General features: G+C 48.4%; 1 protein-coding gene across 1 annotated transcript in view; it reads right to left on the bottom strand.

Moving 5' to 3' along the window:
• The window catches only part of ATXN10 (ataxin 10), a 1,037,424-nt gene that overhangs the window by 489,867 nt on the left and 527,524 nt on the right, over positions 1-20,033 (bottom strand). The window contains exon 6 of the mRNA XM_086952750.1: positions 7,995-8,075. Within this exon, the coding sequence (XP_086808876.1) occupies positions 7,995-8,075 (81 nt within the window). The remainder of the gene's footprint in view (positions 1-7,994; positions 8,076-20,033) is intronic.

Genomic DNA, 20,033 nt, shown 5'->3' with positions numbered 1-20,033 from the left:
CAAATGTGTTTCTGCGCTTTATGTTTAGTAGCAGATGAGAGAAAGTGACAGGGCGGGACGCCAGTAGAGGGGGAGGTTCCCATAGCTTAGGAATCCCTTGCTGGGTCCAGTGTCCAATCCCAAATCCTGTCTCCATGTGTGGGTAGATAGGAGAGAGAAGGAGTGTGAGGAGAAATGACTAGCTCAGGAGGGTGGTTGTTCCCTGAGTGTAGTGTGTGTGTCTGGATTCCCCAGTGTGGTAGGATCCAGTGGTGGCAGCTTTAATGTGTCCAGTGTGCTAATTTTCATTCCCCGCTCCCAGAGTTTGGTACCTGTGTCACGTGTGGTCAGGTTGAGTGATCAGGGGTGGTAGAAACTGCCTTACCAGTCCGAGGGGGGGGGGGGAGTGTGCGAATGAGTGGTGTCTTGAACTGGAGGAGTTGGTGTGAGGTTTTTTTTAAGGAGCTTGCACGTGAGGTGTACCTTTGGTGGTGTGCAGGAGGTCCTGCAGAGGCACTGGACAAGAAAGTGGATGTCTGGCGGTGTGCTAGATGTCTTGCAGAGGCATTAGGGAGTGGTTCCAAAAGGAGTGGCTTGTGTATCTGATGATCCTGTGAAGGGGAAGAGGTTCATGTGTAACCCAGCTAGGTCCCAGTAGTATGGTAGGGGTGTAGGGGCTCACGCCCTGTCTCAGTGGAGGCGGAATGAGTGTGGGACGGTGTGTCCCACGTTGGCCTGAAACCCTATCTCAGGGCCTGGAGGGTTCCCTAAGGGAGCGCCAGGTCAGGGGCCTAAGCTGTACATAGGTCATTTGAGGAGGATCTTCCTGTGTCTAGAGGACGGGGAGTGTCTGTAACCAGAACTCCGGCGGTCCTAGTGTTGGGCAGTACCGCTCCTAGGTGGAGGGTGCAGAAGTCCTGGCTCGCTGAGCATTTGACCGTCTAGAGTGCTTGACCATTTGTGGGGCCTCTGGAGGTCGTTCCCCGAGGAGGGGGGAAAGCCAGGTTGGGTTGTGGCCTGACTTGGAAGGAGTACTGAAGGAAAGTGTGTCACTGATATGCCGCTGGCGTGTGCTCTGTCTAGCCTGGGACATACTGAGAATTACCCTGTGATAGGGAGTACTGGAGTAGAGTGTGTCGCTGATACGCCGCTGGCGTGTGCTCTGTCTAGCCTGAGACATACTGGAACTGGAAGGGGGTGCAGAGGGACGGTGTCCTTACTTCTGACCCCGTTGCAACCTGAGGGTTTGGATCTTAGGTTAGGAGATTAGGAAACTTCTAGGTCAAGAGGAATCTCTGCCAAAGTGGATCAGCTGAAGAGACTGAGGGGGCTGCCCTTGCTGTGTGTTCTGGGGCTCACCTGCAGTTTGTTGTTTTTACTAAGGTAGAGGAAAGGGGGCTTTTCTGTGTGCTGTGTCTCCCCACCTGCTTGAAGAGGGGCTGTGCTGTGTGCTTTGTACCTCAGAAGTGAAATAGTTTCCAGGTGGTAGACCAGTGATGGAGTGAGGTCCTGATCTGGTAGGAGAATTGTGTTCTGGTGAAGTGCTTTTCTGTGAGGGTGCGGAGACCCAGAAGTAGAGGTAGGGTGGGGCATTCTTGCACGTGACCTCTGGTCAGCCTGGGGTTGTGGACCCTAGGTTGTTGGATCAGTGGTAGTTGAAGCTACACTGAGAGAGAGAGAGTGGAGAATGGCTATTGTGTGCCAGGGGTTATTACCCTCCCACTCTGTGGATTAGTTAGGACCTGTGATTTGGATGGCCTATGGCCTGGTCCTGGCTGTGGATGACTAGTGAGTATCAGTGGAGTATCCTAGTTGTGTCAGAGAGTTATTGTTTGGAGGTAACCAGGTGGGTTCAGAGTGGCGTAAAACCGGAAGGTGTCCCTGCTGTGCGGGTCCGTGTCCGTGTTTTGTCGCCCAAAGCAAGGAAGCCCATCAGTGGAGTGATTGGTCTACCCTGCGTTTTGGCTGGAAGGGGGTTGTGTTGGACCCGGCCCGTTGGGCAGGTTCACCCCTAGACTTTTTGCTTTTTCGTAGCCTGTTTATGGAACCTGGTGTTGGTGATTTTAGGCCTCTGCGCACTTTTTCACTGTGGTACAGTGTAAAGTGCTTGAGCTCTCTGTATGTGTGGTGAGTGACCTGCCCTCCCATAGGAATGAATGGGGAATATGTATGCCCATGGTAGTTCCTGATGTGTGGGGAGTGCAGGGGCGAGTTTGGTATGTATGAACTCGTGAGAGTGAATGCTGCAAAATGATGTATGCGGCATGACTGTGTCTAGTCTAGAAGTACTACTTTTGAAAGTTGGCATATTTGTGTAAGTTGGTGCTAGCGTGTGATTGGCTGGTGAGCCTGGCCCAGAGTGCCTGGGCCTGCTTGTGGATTGACTGTCTGGTTTGAGGATGACAGGGGCTGGAGAGCCCAGGAGGTTGTCTTGAGTCAGCCCATGGATGAAAGGCAGCATCTGCTGCCAGGGAAGTGGGAGGAGATGGCACCTGATAGTGAAGGGCTGTGCCTGCCTGACTACAAAGCTGGCTCCACCTCCCGCTGGGCGACTGTCACCTCTGGCCCTGATACTGAAGGGGACTTCCCTCTAAACCAGTCCATCTGGTTCTCACACTGAGACTTCAAAGGCTTCAAAGACTTTTCACTGTATAAGAAGGGGCTGTGTCCCCTTCCAAAATGTTCTTGTTTCTAACTTGAATCTGCCAGGGGCATGCTGCTGCTGGGGCTCAGGGGAATCCCTGGGCCCTGCCCATCCCCTGGACCTCTGATGGATGCCTGGAGGACTTCTGGGGGGACCCCTCTGCCTTGCCTGGGCTGAGGGGGGGACTTTGCTGGACTTTCTGCCCCCCTAAGCACCTTGAAGTGCTTCTTCTTTGCTATAACGCTGGGAGCGCTGGATTTGTCCTTCATAGCGCTGAGAGCGCTTTATTTCCTGCCCATGGCGCTCTGGTTGCACTTCTAGTGCTGGAGTGCTTTGTGTGCCTCTATAGCGCTTGGAAGCGCGTTGCTGCTGGAGGCCGGCGGTGGATCGGCGCGGGAGCCCACTCCGCTTATTTGGCCGACTTGGATTTGCCCAGTTCTTTATTTAATTAGCGAGTGCCCACCTCGCGATTTCTGCCCGCCTGCCTGCCTAGAGAGGGCCGCCCTGCTGCCCGCGACGACCCGAAGTACCTGGCCGGCCGGCCAATCCCTTTGCGGCCAGCCGGAAGTCCCGCCCGCAGCCCGGGTGCCGAGGAATGGCGACCGCGAGGCGAGGGGAGGGAAAGAGGAGAAGCATGGCGGAGCGGTAGCGGAGGGGTAGCGAGGCACATTGTCGGTGCCTGCCCCCGCCGCAGAGAAAGGAAGAGAGGAGGAGTGTGGCCGGCTCCTGGGGCTCCCGTGTGCAGAGGGAGCCCCGAGTGAGGAGAGGAGCGGCAGGCGGAGACTTGCGGCGGGGGCGCGAGGCACATTGTCGGTGCCTGCCCCCACCGCCAGCGGAGAAGAGCCGCCACCGGGAGGAGCCGCCCCTGAGGCCCGGTGAGTCTGGGCTGGGGCCGGGCAGAGTGGGGCAGAGCAGGGGGGGGGCGCCGGGACACATTGTCGGTGTCTGCCCTCCCCCCCCCCCCCGCAGTAGCTCGCGCTCGATGTGGAGAAGCCACGAGGGCTTCAAGGGCGGCCCCAGATGGCAGTGGGCCGCCCCAACGTCACGCAGAGCCTGTGGAGGCTCCAACGAAGGGGCATGTTTTTATTTACATAGAGCCTTGCGAGGCTCACGGCGCCCTTGTCCACGAGTCCGTGAAGGCTCCCACGATGCCCGCATTTTGTTTACAGAGCCACGGAGGCTCGTGGGCCTATTTTAGTTAGGAGCCACGAGGGCTCTAGGGGGCACAGTGAATTCCTGAGCCAGATGGCTCCAGCCCCCCCCCCCCCTACTTCTTTCCAGAGCCCAGTGGGCTCCAACGCTTTGGGGGCATGTTTGTTTTAGAGCCTGTGTGGCTCAGGTGGCGCAGATTTGTTCTAGGGGCTACTGAGAGCCCTGCCACAGCTTGTTAGTACACAGTTGCCCAGCACTTTGTGGGCAGCTGCCACGTTTAGGCTTTTTGTACTTTTGAAACTGGCGCTGCATGGCAGCGCACCCTGACTTTGGACTCAGGGCATCTTTGCCCCACAAGGCCAGTTGGCCTAGGGGCTGCCACAGGTAGTGGCTTATGTAGTGTTGGCGCAATGTGATTTCTATGCTCTTTAATAGTTATTGCTAATTTGAGTTTTTGCGCTATTGATTTATTATGCACCTCTGAATGTGTAGGTTTATGCATTATGTGTCTTTCTTTCCATGCGCTGCACCTCTGAATGTTTAGTCATCATGTGTCTTCTTGCGCTGCACCCCTGAATGTATTTTATTGCATCATGTGCTTTATTCTTAACACCTCTGAATGCTTTAGGCATCATGTGTGTCTCTTTATTACTCCTCTGAATGTAGGTTATTGTATCATGGGTAATGTGTTCTTTTCCTAGACCCCTAAACGCTGAGTGATACTTAGGTGGTTGTCTTTTCTACTCCTCTGAATGTAGGTTTATTGCATCATGAGTAATGTATTCTTTCTTAGACCCCTAAATGCTGTGTGATACTTAGGTGGTTCTTCTTTTTTTAGTACAGGTGGTCCTAGTAAGATCCTGGTTCCTGTTACCAGTGGTTACAGGTGGTTATCTTTGATTATTATTTTATGTTACATTTATTCTTTATTCTAGAAGTGATTTTACATTCTACCTTTTATCTAGAAGGGCTATATCTGATTCTGACAGGCGCCCATGTGGCCCTGTCTTGTGTACATAATCCCTGTGAATATTGCCCGTGCCAGTTGGCACCATGTATATTGTGTGATTTTATCTGATGTGGTTTTATAATACAAAAGTTATTTTTATAATAACCTTGTGTGGAGTCTCTTTTGTGGTGTGCCTAGTATGTTGTTGCTGTTGTGCGCTGGCGCAAATGCTTTACACATTGCCTCCGAGTTTAGCCTTACTGCTTGTGCCAAGCTACCAAGGGGGTGAGCAGGGGTTATCTTGGCGTGTGACTTCCTTGCCCTGACTAGAATGGTGGTTTCTGCCTGGCTTTGGCGTCAGCCTTAGCCTACCAGAAATAGCCAGTTCTAACATTTTGCTGTTACAGAATGTTATTCACGTTTGTTTATTGAAATTTTTTTTTGCTTTGCCACGTTATTCACATTCATGCAGTAGCATTACTTTTGAGAACAGAGGCCCTGAGGAAAGCCTGGGTCCCCTTTTACCACTAGGCTGAAACATGTTGGCCCCCCTGCAGCTATTTGGTTAAACTGCTATGTTATTGCGCTGTTCTTATTTTTAACAGGAAGAGACCTTCCCTATTAAAAAAAAAATCCTAGGTTCTCTATCCTATTTTAATTCACCGCTTATGATTTTCTTGCACTGCACTTGATCCCATCTGATCAACATCACATGGTCCAACAGTGATTGCGTGTCACTACCCTTATCCACCACAGGGTACGATCTTTGTCTCAATAATCTAGAGACACACGACTCTACGGATGACCAGATGATAACATTGATCATTACAAGTCTTGGATGGGATTCCTACACAAGGTTCTATTGATCTACAATCACTGGTGGCCCACATTTGAGATTTTTGCGTGTCCTGTGAGAACTTTTTAGTCTCAATTCCTACCATTTGTACTGAGCTAGACGTAGGTTTAAACAAATAGGAACTTATATGTTATTTTCCTACTAGACCCCTAGGTTTTCTCAATTTGGCTAACCCATGGCTCGAATGATTCTACTATTGATCAGTCAAAGGATAGGCTGATTTTGTATGCACTTCTTTTTCTGTCCAACAGGCTTGACGGCACGGCTGTTCAACGGGGCAAGCTAGGTGACAAGTGGGGTCTCGACCTTGATGAAAGTGTGACTACATGAGAGACCCACCCTGAACAGACCATGAAGCACCTAGCTAAATAGTTCTAGGTTATCACTAATTTGACACCAGTTGAAAGGTAGTCCCTCTGTTTATATCTAAGCCCACCCAGAACTTACTAATTGCAGTGTAGGAGGCATTGACATGGCCCTGACAAATGCCTTAGACCCGCGGCCGATTAGAGGCAGAAACATGTTGGCATAATTATTTGTACAGTGACGCATACTGGCTATTACACCTAAGTATGCCTCCTGTATTTACCCCATGGTAATCTTTAAATTAACTAGGGATACAACCAAATTAAAGGATACTTTAGTGGATTATCCCATGGTTTTTTAAAGTCATAAACTGGACCTAAATCATTGTCCTGAGAGAAGAAATATCTAAGAACCCCTTCAGAAAAGCCCCATTCTGAGGTGGAGTCCGCCCTCGTAGTAATATCTTACCAGGGTGGGACGAGGTGGCAAATGATGAAGCATGTCACATTACTTGAGGGAGCCATCCTTGTCCAATTCTTGGAATTGCCTTGAATTAGGTAACAAACAACTAGCAGCATACAGAGATCATTGGATCTCTGGTACTAACCTGCTGACTTGCTGATTAAGCAAACAGCATTTCTCTGAGGGTATCAAGCACATTTATGTGTTTGTTCTTGTGGGCAAGAAAGCTCTTTGCTGGTAAAGAATACAAAATGGTGATGTCATCAACATAATGCACTGAGCAAGCATCAGATGAAAGTGAGCGAGCTAGGTGAAGCAGTTCACTAGTATCTAAATAATACACTCTTTCCAGCAAAAGCAAATACTGACAGTGAGAATAAAACCTAGCCAAAAAGTCCAAGTAAGGAGGCTTCAGACTCTGGAAGAACTATTTAAAGCATAGCACAATCATGCACTCCAAAATGTACTTAATAGCCACATCTATCAAGGAGAAATAACATTTATAACATTTAGGAAGGAAAATGCATAAGACCTAACATTTAGCCAGCTCTTTGTATATGATAACTATTTGTTAAAAAATAATAAGGGGAGTGTTATGGTACATGTTGCACAGCCCTAAATATTGGGGTAAACCAAGGGGGGAAACATTTACAGTCAACCTAAACACGGGGCTAGACTTATAATGGACCTGACCCACAAAGACATTTTATTTGGTAAAAAATCTACATTATTTTTGCCAATACACAAACATTTACATTTGCACTCAAGACGTTTAATGTAACTGTGCCTAACGACTGTATGTCATTAATTGATTTGCTTATTGGATATGGGATCACTTTCTTGCAAACTATAGCTACTTGTCCAGAGAATGTTATGTTTTGATCCTCCTTAGGAAAGAGGCAGTTTAGCATCAGGTCAAACTGTCACACATCTTGCACCACTGTTAAGAATCTGTAAACGTTCTATTAACTTTTTGCCCGTATGAACCGCTCCTCCTTTCACGAGAATGGATTGTCTTGATTGTTCCCTGATCGGCGATCTCATTCTGTAAGCAACCCGTCTTCTTTTACTGTTTTCACTCACTTACCCTCCCAGTGACTTGCTCTTTGACGAATGCTGCACATGCCCAGGTTGTTAACGAAGAGCCATTTGCTCTGAGCACAACTCGATTAGGAATTCCATATGTTTTTATCAAATCAGGGATTGGTGCATCTTGGAGCAACAAAGTATTTTTATGTTTAAGATGGAGTTGGGAATGCCATTCAAGCTGTTAAAACACAGAGAGTACAGATTCTACAGCGTCACTGTAATATTTTCTGATGAATCTTTAATAACATGGCTGCAAAATGAAGCTGGGTGTCGTGTTCCACAGGTCTGGGCACAAACAGGAAATACTGGCTTCAAGGTTTTCTCCCTATCTTAATATATCTTTATAGAGAAATGGCATCAACATGGCATCTGCAACCGTAAACGAATTACAGTCAATTGTGGATAAGATGCAATGTTCACAAAACAATTTTAAACCATTGCTGATAAAAAAAAACTGCATTAAGAAATGTGGTTAGAACTAGAAAACCACACCTTTCCAACCATATGAAATGGATACTCAATAGGGGGAGTGAACATCTATACTGTTTTGGAGTTACCTTTCTTGATTGCTCAGTTTGGCAAATATGGTTTCCACCAATGCCGGGAATTTGAGGAAATGGTCGGTTACAATCAGGAACCTGAAAAGCAAGAAGGAAAGTCAAACACTTTTGTTCAACAACTTAAAAAGTTACAGACAACCATGTTTATTTGATCTTGTAAAGCTAGTAAGTAGGCAACATTCATTATACATAAAATATTCTCTTAATGGATGTACCATGGAAAATAATTTGAAAAGGGGTGCATGTGGGACCAGTCATTCTTCACATAAACTTTTAATCCGAATATCAGATTTCATCACTCAAGAAAATACATTAACTGACCCTTACTTTAATTACAGGTGGGGGCTTGGCCTGACAATATGGCCGACGGCACTCTCTGAGGTTTGCTCCGGCAGCTGCTCTAGAAATCCTGCATCATCGTGGCATGGGAGTGCCCGACGTGAACCCCAAAAATACACTGCACCTGTACAGGACGGGCACTGGTCAACGGCCCACATCCAAATCTGGCCTAGATCCCCTGTAATGAGAGCAACTTGGAGGAAGCTGACCCACGCCTGCACTAACAAATTGGCCACAGACAACAGCCAGTGACTCGGAGATCCCTGACCCGCAAGGCAGCTCCAGAAGGGAAGAGGCGACCTCAGAGGCGAGACAGGCATGCAGACCAGCAGCACACCACCTGGGGCCTGCAGGATTGCAGACTGGAGGACGTCCTGGTCTGCTGTCGCGTTGAGAATGGTGATATGCGGCTGGAGCAGGGATGGCGGCGAGGAGGAGCTTCTCATTGCAGGCCTGCACAAAGCTCCCGGCTCCCTCCGACTGATGAGCATGGACACTTACCTGCCCTGTCCTGATGCCTATATTTACAACAAGGGGTGGTGAGGGACATAGTCTCTGAATTAAGCAGAAAGCTCTCACCCAGTCAAGAGATCAGGGCTAGATCCAACACCGTTTTTTAGCTCACTGCACCATCCCAGTTTCAGAACCTGGCTGTATGCAAATTAGTCTGTTCCTGTCGCAGTGCATGATGGGAACAGGGCAAACCAAACTACAAATGCCAATTCTTACACTGGGAAGGAAACAAGCTCCTGGGGACCGGTTTCTGGCATTAGAGCCGTCTTCGGCCCGGTTTGCTTGAATCCTGATGGTGCAATGAGCAAGGGTCTCACATCTGAGAATACCCTTCCACGCTTAGGGTGGACAAAAATATTTACAACAAGGGGTGGTGAGGGACAGAGTCTCTGAATTAAGCAGAAAGCTCTCACCCAGTCAAGAGATCAGGGCTAGATCCAACACCGTTTTTTAGCTCACTGCACCATCCCAGTTTCAGAACCTGGCTGTATGCAAATTAGTCTGTTCCTGTCCCAGTGCATGATGGGAACAGGGCAAACCAAACTACAAAAGCCAATTCTTACACTGGGAAGGAAACAAGCTCCCGGGGACCGGTTTCTGGCATTACAGCCGTCTTCGGCCCGGTTTGCTTGAATCCTGATGGTGCAATGAGCAAGGGTCTCACATCTGAGAATACCCTTCCACGCTTAGGGTGGACAAAAATATTTACAACAAGGGGTGGTGAGGGACAGAGTCTCTGAATTAAGCAGAAAGCTCTCACCCAGTCAAGAGATCAGGGCTAGATCCAACACCGTTTTTTAGCTCACTGCACCATCCCAGTTTCAGAACCTGGCTGTATGCAAATTAGTCTGTTCCTGTCCCAGTGCATGATGGGAACAGGGCAAACCAAACTACAAAAGCCAATTCTTACACTGGGAAGGAAACAAGCTCCCGGGGACCGGTTTCTGGCATTACAGCCGTCTTCGGCCCGGTTTGCTTGAATCCTGATGGTGCAATGAGCAAGGGTCTCACATCTGAGAATACCCTTCCACGCTTAGGGTGGACAAAAATATTTACAACAAGGGGTGGTGAGGGACAGAGTCTCTGAATTAAGCAGAAAGCTCTCACCCAGTCAAGAGATCAGGGCTAGATCCAACACCGTTTTTTAGCTCACTGCACCATCCCAGTTTCAGAACCTGGCTGTATGCAAATTAGTCTGTTCCTGTCCCAGTGCATGATGGGAACAGGGCAAACCAAACTACAAAAGCCAATTCTTACACTGGGAAGGAAACAAGCTCCCGGGGACCGGTTTCTGGCATTACAGCCATCTTCGGCCCGGTTTGCTTGAATCCTGATGGTGCAATGAGCAAGGGTCTCACATCTGAGAATACCCTTCCACGCTTAGGGTGGACAAAAATATTTACAACAAGGGGTGGTGAGGGACAGAGTCTCTGAATTAAGCAGAAAGCTCACACCCAGTCAAGAGATCAGGGCTAGATCCAACACCGTTTTTTAGCTCACTGCACCATCCCAGTTTCAGAACCTGGCTGTATGCAAATTAGTCTGTTCCTGTCCCAGTGCATGATGGGAACAGGGCAAACCAAACTACAAAAGCCAATTCTTACACTGGGAAGGAAACAAGCTCCCGGGGACCGGTTTCTGGCATTACAGCCGTCTTCGGCCCGGTTTGCTTGAATCCTGATGGTGCAATGAGCAAGGGTCTCACATCTGAGAATACCCTTCCACGCTTAGGGTGAACAAAAATATTTACAACAAGGGGTGGTAAGGGACATAGTCTCTGAATTAAGCAGAAAGCTCTCACCCAGTCAAGAGATCAGGGCTAGATCCAACACCGTTTTTTAGCTCACTGCACCATCCCAGTTTCAGAACCTGGCTGTATGCAAATTAGTCTGTTCCTGTCCCAGTGCATGATGGGAACAGGGCAAACCAAACTACAAAAGCCAATTCTTACACTGGGAAGGAAACAAGCTCCCGGGGACCGGTTTCTGGCATTACAGCCGTCTTCGGCCCGGTTTGCTTGAATCCTGATGGTGCAATGAGCAAGGGTCTCACATCTGAGAATACCCTTCCACGCTTAGGGTGGACAAAAATATTTACAACAAGGGGTGGTGAGGGACAGAGTCTCTGAATTAAGCAGAAAGCTCTCACCCAGTCAAGAAATCAGGGCTAGATCCAACACCGTTTTTTTAGCTCACTGCACCATCCCAGTTTCAGAACCTGGCTGTATGCAAATTAGTCTGTTCCTGTCCCAGTGCATGATGGGAACAGGGCAAACCAAACTACAAAAGCCAATTCTTACACTGGGAAGGAAACAAGCTCCTGGGGACCGGTTTCTGGCATTAGAGCCGTCTTCGGCCCGGTTTGCTTGAATCCTGATGGTGCAATGAGCAAGGGCCTCACATCTGAGAATACCCTTCCACGCTTAGGGTGGACAAAAATATTTACAACAAGGGGTGGTGAGGGACAGAGTCTCTGAATTAAGCAGAAAGCTCTCACCCAGTCAAGAGATCAGGGCTAGATCCAACACCGTTTTTTAGCTCACTGCACCATCCCAGTTTCAGAACCTGGCTGTATGCAAATTAGTCTGTTCCTGTCCCAGTGCATGATGGGAACAGGGCAAACCAAACTACAAAAGCCAATTCTTACACTGGGAAGGAAACAAGCTCCCGGGGACCGGTTTCTGGCATTACAGCCGTCTTCGGCCCGGTTTGCTTGAATCCTGATGGTGCAATGAGCAAGGGTCTCACATCTGAGAATACCCTTCCACGCTTAGGGTGGACAAAAATATTTACAACAAGGGGTGGTGAGGGACAGAGTCTCTGAATTAAGCAGAAAGCTCTCACCCAGTCAAGAGATCAGGGCTAGATCCAACACCGTTTTTTAGCTCACTGCACCATCCCAGTTTCAGAACCTGGCTGTATGCAAATTAGTCTGTTCCTGTCCCAGTGCATGATGGGAACAGGGCAAACCAAACTACAAAAGCCAATTCTTACACTGGGAAGGAAACAAGCTCCCGGGGACCGGTTTCTGGCATTACAGCCATCTTCGGCCCGGTTTGCTTGAATCCTGATGGTGCAATGAGCAAGGGTCTCACATCTGAGAATACCCTTCCACGCTTAGGGTGGACAAAAATATTTACAACAAGGGGTGGTGAGGGACAGAGTCTCTGAATTAAGCAGAAAGCTCTCACCCAGTCAAGAGATCAGGGCTAGATCCAACACCGTTTTTTTAGCTCACTGCACCATCCCAGTTTCAGAACCTGGCTGTATGCAAATTAGTCTGTTCCTGTCCCAGTGCATGATGGGAACAGGGCAAACCAAACTACAAAAGCCAATTCTTACACTAGGAAGGAAACAAGCTCCCGGGGACCGGTTTCTGGCATTACAGCCGTCTTCGGCCCGGTTTGCTTGAATCCTGATGGTGCAATGAGCAAGGGTCTCACATCTGAGAATACCCTTCCACGCTTAGGGTGGACAAAAATATTTACAACAAGGGGTGGTGAGGGACAGAGTCTCTGAATTAAGCAGAAAGCTCTCACCCAGTCAAGAGATCAGGGCTAGATCCAACACCGTTTTTTAGCTCACTGCACCATCCCAGTTTCAGAACCTGGCTGTATGCAAATTAGTCTGTTCCTGTCCCAGTGCATGATGGGAACAGGGCAAACCAAACTACAAAAGCCAATTCTTACACTGGGAAGGAAACAAGCTCCCGGCGTGGGAACAGTGCACTGCAGTCAGTGAAGGCTGACTCCCCTTTCTCTCCCCCCCACCGCCACCTGGCTGGTGGAGGCAGCCACACAAGAGGGGCAGCAAATCACCCAGCAGCACCGCTAGCTCATCATCCTAACTGGGGACATTACTAGTAACCCGCAGGTGTCGTTTGGTGTTCACATGGGGCGTGCCTTTAACCCTGTTGGCAGCACAGGTGCGCATGGGCTGCTGGGATAGGGCACCTGGCCACGTGCTGAGTCTTGGATGCAAAGCACTGATAATCCTTGCAGCTCAGGAGAGTCGTGTTAATACTTGGCAAACCCCCCATACTGTCTCCCCTCCTGCTGAACATGGAGTACTGTGCACATATAGGCCACTTGGCTGTGGAGGTGCATGTTAAGATACGCGAGGGGGCACCGTCAAGGTGCAGGAGCTGTGTCTCTATCTTAGGGACTGTGCCGGAAACCCTGGATCCCCCCAAGCATGGAAAGACCCGAGTGAGTGCACATATAATCGTCCCTCCCACTGCGGTGCTATCGAGGAGTACAACTTGGGGCGCAACCATCATCCACGCCCAATGCAACAGACTCGCATAGACCAGGACGTCGGGGGAACTAGAAGTGGTAAAAAGTGCACGAACAAAGGAGATGACACCACCACTTGGGTGAAAGCGACGCAAAAGCCCTCGGGTACACACATCCTGATGGCCAATGGAGCAAACAGGCCACAAGTTGGAACATAAAATTGACACATTGGCTCTCGAGATAAACCTAGAAAGAACAGATCAGCACAAGCTGAATGAGCGCTCACGAGCCACGGAAAAGGTGGTGCAGCGCCTGAAGGCAGAGGAGGCAAACATACGGATCACAGAACATACTGCTGCGGGTCAGGGTCTTCGGTTGGAGGACAAATTGGAGGACCTGGAGGGCAGGTCCTAATGAAGCAACCTCCGCTTCATCAGATTTCCACAATGAGTGGAGGGAGAGGCACCCAAACTGTTCCTTGAGCGATGTAAACGAAGCGACCACGTCACTCCTATCCTGTCCTCTCTTCGATAAACTGCCTGCATCACACAAAAAGCCTTGCACACGTCCTCCCCTCGTTACCTGGCAAATACATTGAAATTGTCTGGAGGCTCTCGACCTTCCTGCAATGCGGAAAAGCTTCTGCTTGAGGCCCCCTACTTCAAAACGGAAAGATCGATGGCGCAATCCTTCTCAGGCAATGTAGTGAGAATCTGGAACTCGCTTCTCCCATTGCTCCGTGCCACACCCTCTACCCGGATCTTCAAAGCTGACCTCAAATCTCTTCTTTTCCAAAGACACTTTCAGAACTAATACTTTCATTCTCAGGCCCCTCTAGGAAGTTCACTCATCATTGTAAATTTGTATTTTTTCTTGTACATTCCTCACCCTTGCGTGCTGTGTTGGATTTTGTGTTTGTGTACCCTTCCTTTTAAGACTCCTGTTTATCTTTGTAATGTTCTATTGTGTAACACTTTTCTCTTGAAACATAACTGGCTCTATTGTACAGCGCTCTGACACCTTCAGGTAATGTCCGCGCTTTATAAAAATTCACTAAATAAATAAATGTATACAGGAGGCACTGGAGCCTGCAGGCCTCTCCCAGATGTTTGTGATTGAGAGAGAGCACAGGGCATTTGCTCCGGTGGCACCTCCTGGAGCACCGCTATGCTTGCTAAAATTCTGAATTACAGGGACAGGAATGCTATCCTGCGAGCAGTGACGATTGATTGGGACCCCATCTATGAGGGTGAAACCATCCGCATCTTCCTGGATTACACACAGAAGTTACACCAACAGTGCAAACTGTGAAACAGAAACTGCAGGCAATGTAATGTAATGTAATGCAAATATAAGCACATTTTTCTTGCCACCCTTATGGTCCACCCAGGGGGAAGTTGCATTTCTTCCATGCCCGGATGACATGCTGGACTGTTTGGGAGAACAAGGGCTGTTGTGACGACTGGTAAGTCGGGTCGCCCCCCATGGAGACAATCGTCAAAGACGCCTGCCCCAACAGGGGATCCAGTCTGGAGAAAAGATGGCTACACCAAAGGAGTGACTGATGGTTTGCAAGGATGGCACGTTGGACTTGGAGACTAGGCCCTCATTCACTGAATTGCCATCTCCATGAGAGATGAACCTTCCTCGAAAGGCGGAAGACCCGGACAAGGGGACAACGGAGTCAGGCCCTGGACAGTGAGTGAAAGACACCCCTATGAATAAGGAGAAATCCGGGGAAACATTTCAATGCTGTGCAGGGCTGAATTCTGTCCCAGATTGCAGGTGGGTGAGGTGATCGGTTGTAAAGGATACATCATATTGAAATGTAAGTTTTCAGTCATTATTGACACTTGATTTCTGGAGGGGCCCTACGACTGCTTGGCCAACTAGAAGCGCCTTGAGCGTGAACCGCATACAGAGATTGGGGCCGGCTGGGGTAAGAGCCAAAGAGCAGTTTCATTACGTGCCTGTGCCGCCCCCACACCTAAGCAAGCAGCACTTGGGTGATTGAGGGATCTGCCCCTGAGGTGGACACCTGGGTAATTGCAAGCCTGTTGGCACTCAAGAGTTGAGGTCCGTCCCCATAATGTGTTAAGATCGTAGCTGAGTTAACTACCTTGTGTTAGGCTCTCACCATGGTTTGGGTGAGATGAGGAAGCAGCAGTTGGCTGGATAGCAGGGTGTTTACCAGGGTGGGGGGGAGTTGGGAATTTTATTCAATGCACACCATACACATGCAGTGCAGGAGAGGTATCACATAGAACAAATAGTGTTCTGCCTGATGGGACTGTGGACCCCGGCTAGTACTACAGACGCACACTTACATTTGACATGCAATATTGGTGCCACACACAGGCCCTCACTAAGGCTAGCCACATGGAACGTACGTGACCTTAACACCTACACCTACCAAAACAATATAGGACACATGCCTACTTCAGGCGCCATGGGATAGCCATGTGACAGGAAACACTTAACAGATGAGGAGGCTGGGAAACGGAGGAAAAAATTGTGTGGTCAGCTGTTCTCCACATATTCCTCCTGTGCCTGGAAACTTGCTATATGGGTGGTGTCTGGGATGCCCTTTCAACATAGATACTCCACAGCAGATGTCAATGGTCGCTATATTTTGGTTTACAGATTACTGGACAGGGTGGAGGGGGGCTCTCTAAACTCATATGCACCTAACATTGATGACAAAGAGTTCTTTCTTGCACTGTTACACAATGCTCACCCATATTCTGATCTCCAACTAATTTGGGCTGGAAAATGTTACTCCATTTTAGATGTGATGTAGGTAGCCCTCCTCTCCCCTCCAAATACCACACTAAACCCAAAATGTCAGAGGCATTACTAGAGGTCAAGGAACGACTGGACTGCAGATAAACAATACTCATGTCACTAGCGCACACTTCAGTCGGACTAGACCGTATCCTTTTATCTAGGGAGTTTAGCCTTTGGAACCAAGCAATCTGTTACCTCAATAGGTTCCTCTCTGATCACTCCCAGCCAGCTATAGACTACGAGAGATGAGGGCCTCAAGCGTGGACGCTGACTCGGCAGCTACCTCCAGAAGCAGTCACGGATTAAGCCTTTACAGCAATAATACAAGCTGCCATAGAAGAGTATGTAGACAATATTTGGGGGGCCACGGAGACACGTGTGACAGAATGGGAAGCATTGAAAGCAGTTCTCCGTGTCGAATGCATGTCCAAGGTATACTGTATCACCAACATTTCCGAAGTACAGTGATGCGATAGAAGATTCAACTTGCAGGACTGCAGGCCCGAGAGGGGACAGGAGATGAACGAACGGAGGAGGCATTGGATCTTCAGAGGGACACGGCAGACAAGTAGGATTCCCTGGATCAGTACAGGCTCAGAGACTACAGGCAGAAACTTCACAGAGAGGAGGACACATCAGGAACACTGCTGGCTTAGCTGCTGAAGCAAGAAGCCTTTACCTCACTGATCCTAACGCTGAATAGGCCCGATGGGACTGTGACAATGACAGAATCTGCCATAAACAAAACACTAGCACCAGCTTACTTGACTGCCCTTTATGTGAATTCGGACCCTGTGGATCTGGAGCAGATCCAATCATTCCTATGGCCCCTCTGATTACTGCAGCTCTCCAAGGCAGACGTTGACACTTTGTAATTAGAGATCACTCAGGGAGAGGTGATGGTTGTGATCTGTCCATTGCCCATGTGTAAGACCCCTGGCGGGTATGTTTTCCTCATGAATTCTATCAAACGTACTCTGACATCTGTTGAATAGAACATTTGTAGTCACGAGGTAAACCAAAGTAGAGGTTTATTTATAAGCTACATGAAGGTAGTTGAATGTAGATAAGTTGTTACAAGATGATTCATGGTTAGTTCAAGGCCCCACCAGGAGCTGCATCTTTTTGCTCAGCCACCTCTCTCCAACTGTCATTCCTCCAGTCCACCAGGCACACCAGCATTCCACACAGTCATCAGGCAATCCAAGGTTCCATAGCTACACACACAAATACTGGATGAGCAGCAGGAAATCTAAGTACAACAACATCCTAGCAGACAAACTTGTGGAAATATAATTAGAGGCCAAATATAGTAACCATTTGCCAGATACAATGAGAGAAGGCATTATAGTTATGGTGGCAAAACCTGTCAAAGACTCTGTAGACATGGGAGCATACCATCCTCTGTCCATGGCTAATGCAGGCACTAAAATCCTCATCAAACATTAGCTAACCGATTATTGCCCAGAATAGGTACACTAGCACATGAGCACCAGTGTAGCTTTATAACAGGTTCATGAACATATGGTGTCTCGCCCATGTCATGGCCTCGGTTGAACAGACCCTGGACGAGTGTGCCCTTGTGTCACCTGACACTGAAAAAGCATTTGATTGCCTGGGATAGGATTATATGTTTGAGGTCCTCAGGGCAATGGGCATTAGCACAAACTTTCTCCGCTGGGTCCGACTGCTGTATAGAAACCAGATGGCAAGAGTGTGATCAGGTGGCCATCGATCCCGCAGCTGGAAGGAGGGGATGGATACTAGGCGAGGCTGTCCGTTGTCACCTCTACTCTTGGCATTGGAAATACAGCCATTCACAATTTGGCTATGGAGCCATGGAGCATACGAGTGAGTAGAAGAGTGCATGTAGTATCCATGTATGTGGACGACGAGCTAGTATATGTCACATGGCGCAGGGAGTTGAAACCAATGCTACTGCAGGGATTTGACACCTTTGCGAGTGTCTTGGGCCTGTACGCAATAAACAGGTACAAAACTCTACCTTACCCCCTGGCTGGGATTTGCAACTGTGAAGCAATCACAGCTGCCTTCTCTAGGCCTAACATGCAAGAGCTCGATTTTTAGATACCTGGAGATCTGGGGCAAGCACACGGTACCAACACACTATGAGCACAATTTGTGTAAGGTACTACAGGGGCGTATAGCCTCCGTACAGTTTTGGATATTCCGCTCTCAGTGATGGGTAGAGAGGTGCTAGCAAAAAAGGTTCTCCTACCATGCTGCTTATAACCTGTGGCAGAATTCAATATACCCAATCGAGAGGCCTGTATTTTGGGAGATTGATGGACTGATAACTCCTCTCGTTTGGGCGGGAAAGAGAAGTAGAGTATGCCTGTCGGTACTTAAGCTGGATCAAGTCGATGGGGGACTGGGACTGTCGGATCTCGAGCTCTACTGTATTGCTGCACATTGTAGCATGCAGCAGAATGGTGTTCTGGGGTGCTAAGTGTGAGGGCCACACTGATCAAAGAGGGACTCCCACATGGGCCCTACCAACCTATCTAATGAGCCCCCTCATACACTGTGACTGACAAAACAAGTGGGTTCAGCATGGGCAGCAGCACTTAAAATTGTACTGAAATGGCAAAGCTTTAGTAGAGTGCGCAGGCAAGGGATGCTGGTCTACCGACCCCACTGATGGAAAAATGGGCAACAGCTTGTGCGCAAGTGCATGATGTGGCGAGTAATGTGCATTTTAGACTGACGCACTTCAACTACCTTCACTGCACCTATGCCTGCCAGATTGCAGAAGATTACCCGGTCAGGACTTCAGAATGCCAAGGGTGAGCCCAGTTCCTGCATATGGCATGGTGCTGCAGCAAACTGCGAGAGTACTGGGAAAAGGTGACCATGCAGCTGGGGAGAGTTATACGCATAGTATTCAAGATAATTGTTCGTCAATTCATGCGTAATCCCGAGGCCCAAGCATGGAAAAATGCAGCACAAATTTGCAGTTGCGCCTACTACTGTCTTAGCACTATATAGCAACACATTAACTTTTCACAAGGGGACCGACATCCCTAAATGGGGACGAGACCTGGAGGAGTAGGATATGGCAGAGGAGGTCAGACTAAACCGAGTACGACGAGACGAGGGGGCCAAGAGCATGTAGCATGCTGGAACGCCATGCTAGAGGCCCTCGGTCAGGGTCACCAAGAAGGGAGCCCAGCTGAGGATAGCTCTACGACCTGACGAGAGCTGGGAGACGACTAAACTCATGATCGGACATGTCCCAATCATCAAGACGATATGCGGAGAAAGGCGGATAGCAGGTGACCATATAGTATGGGAGGGGGGGGGGGGTGATACAGCTCGAGGTGTGCTGGGAGGCGGTATATAGCTTACAACTAATATTGGTGTACAACCCTAAGATGTGCAGCATAAAAAATATTGACATTATTGAATCGCTGTGCTAGTGCGAGCAGTCATTACTATATCTTCTGATGTAGCGACAAAATCACAAATATGAAGATGTTTAAAAAAATTACAATAAACTGCCAATTCCTGTAGCATAACTGGCTTACGTCTAAATCCAAATAGTTGAGTAGTACTATGACAAAAAAAACTCAGATCTTCTAGCTTTTGGCCATTCAGGATGTGGCTGGATTAATTCCGGGTTGTCTGGTCAGACGTTTGGGTATTAAAAGTCGGCAGACAAATACACTTGTCTTGACAAGTGTATGTGGTATTCACATCTTATGCTACCTCCTTAAAAGTGTTGTAAAGAATATGTAATAATCGTATTCCCTTTTTAGGTTAGACTATGACAGTAGACTTTAACTTGGATTACTAAACTATTTTATTTGCCATAGAAAATCGCAGCATGTCTGTTGGAAGGGATGACACTACATTCAGATTCCTGTCAGCACTGTAGTGCCTACCTGTTTCATGTCACATAATATTAAAAATACATTGGGTATCCCTGCAGCGAATGCTACTAGAAAACAGATTATATTGCATCCAGATCCTCTTATCTAAGGCTGTTTCAGGCACCAATACTTTGCATTGTCAATACTGGTGGTTGAGTCTCATCTGTTTTGACAGTCACGATGGGTTACTCGATACTGTGGAAGTCCTCAGTGTGGCTGGATGTTTTAACGTGAATCAACAGCATGGTAACATCCTTACAAATAAAGAAC

Source organism: Lissotriton vulgaris, chromosome 1_2, assembly GCF_964263255.1.
Source record: "Lissotriton vulgaris chromosome 1_2, aLisVul1.2, whole genome shotgun sequence".
Classification (NCBI taxonomy): domain Eukaryota; kingdom Metazoa; phylum Chordata; class Amphibia; order Caudata; family Salamandridae; genus Lissotriton; species Lissotriton vulgaris.
Note: the sequence above shows the minus strand (reverse complement) of the source record. Positions and strands in the feature narration are given on the sequence as shown.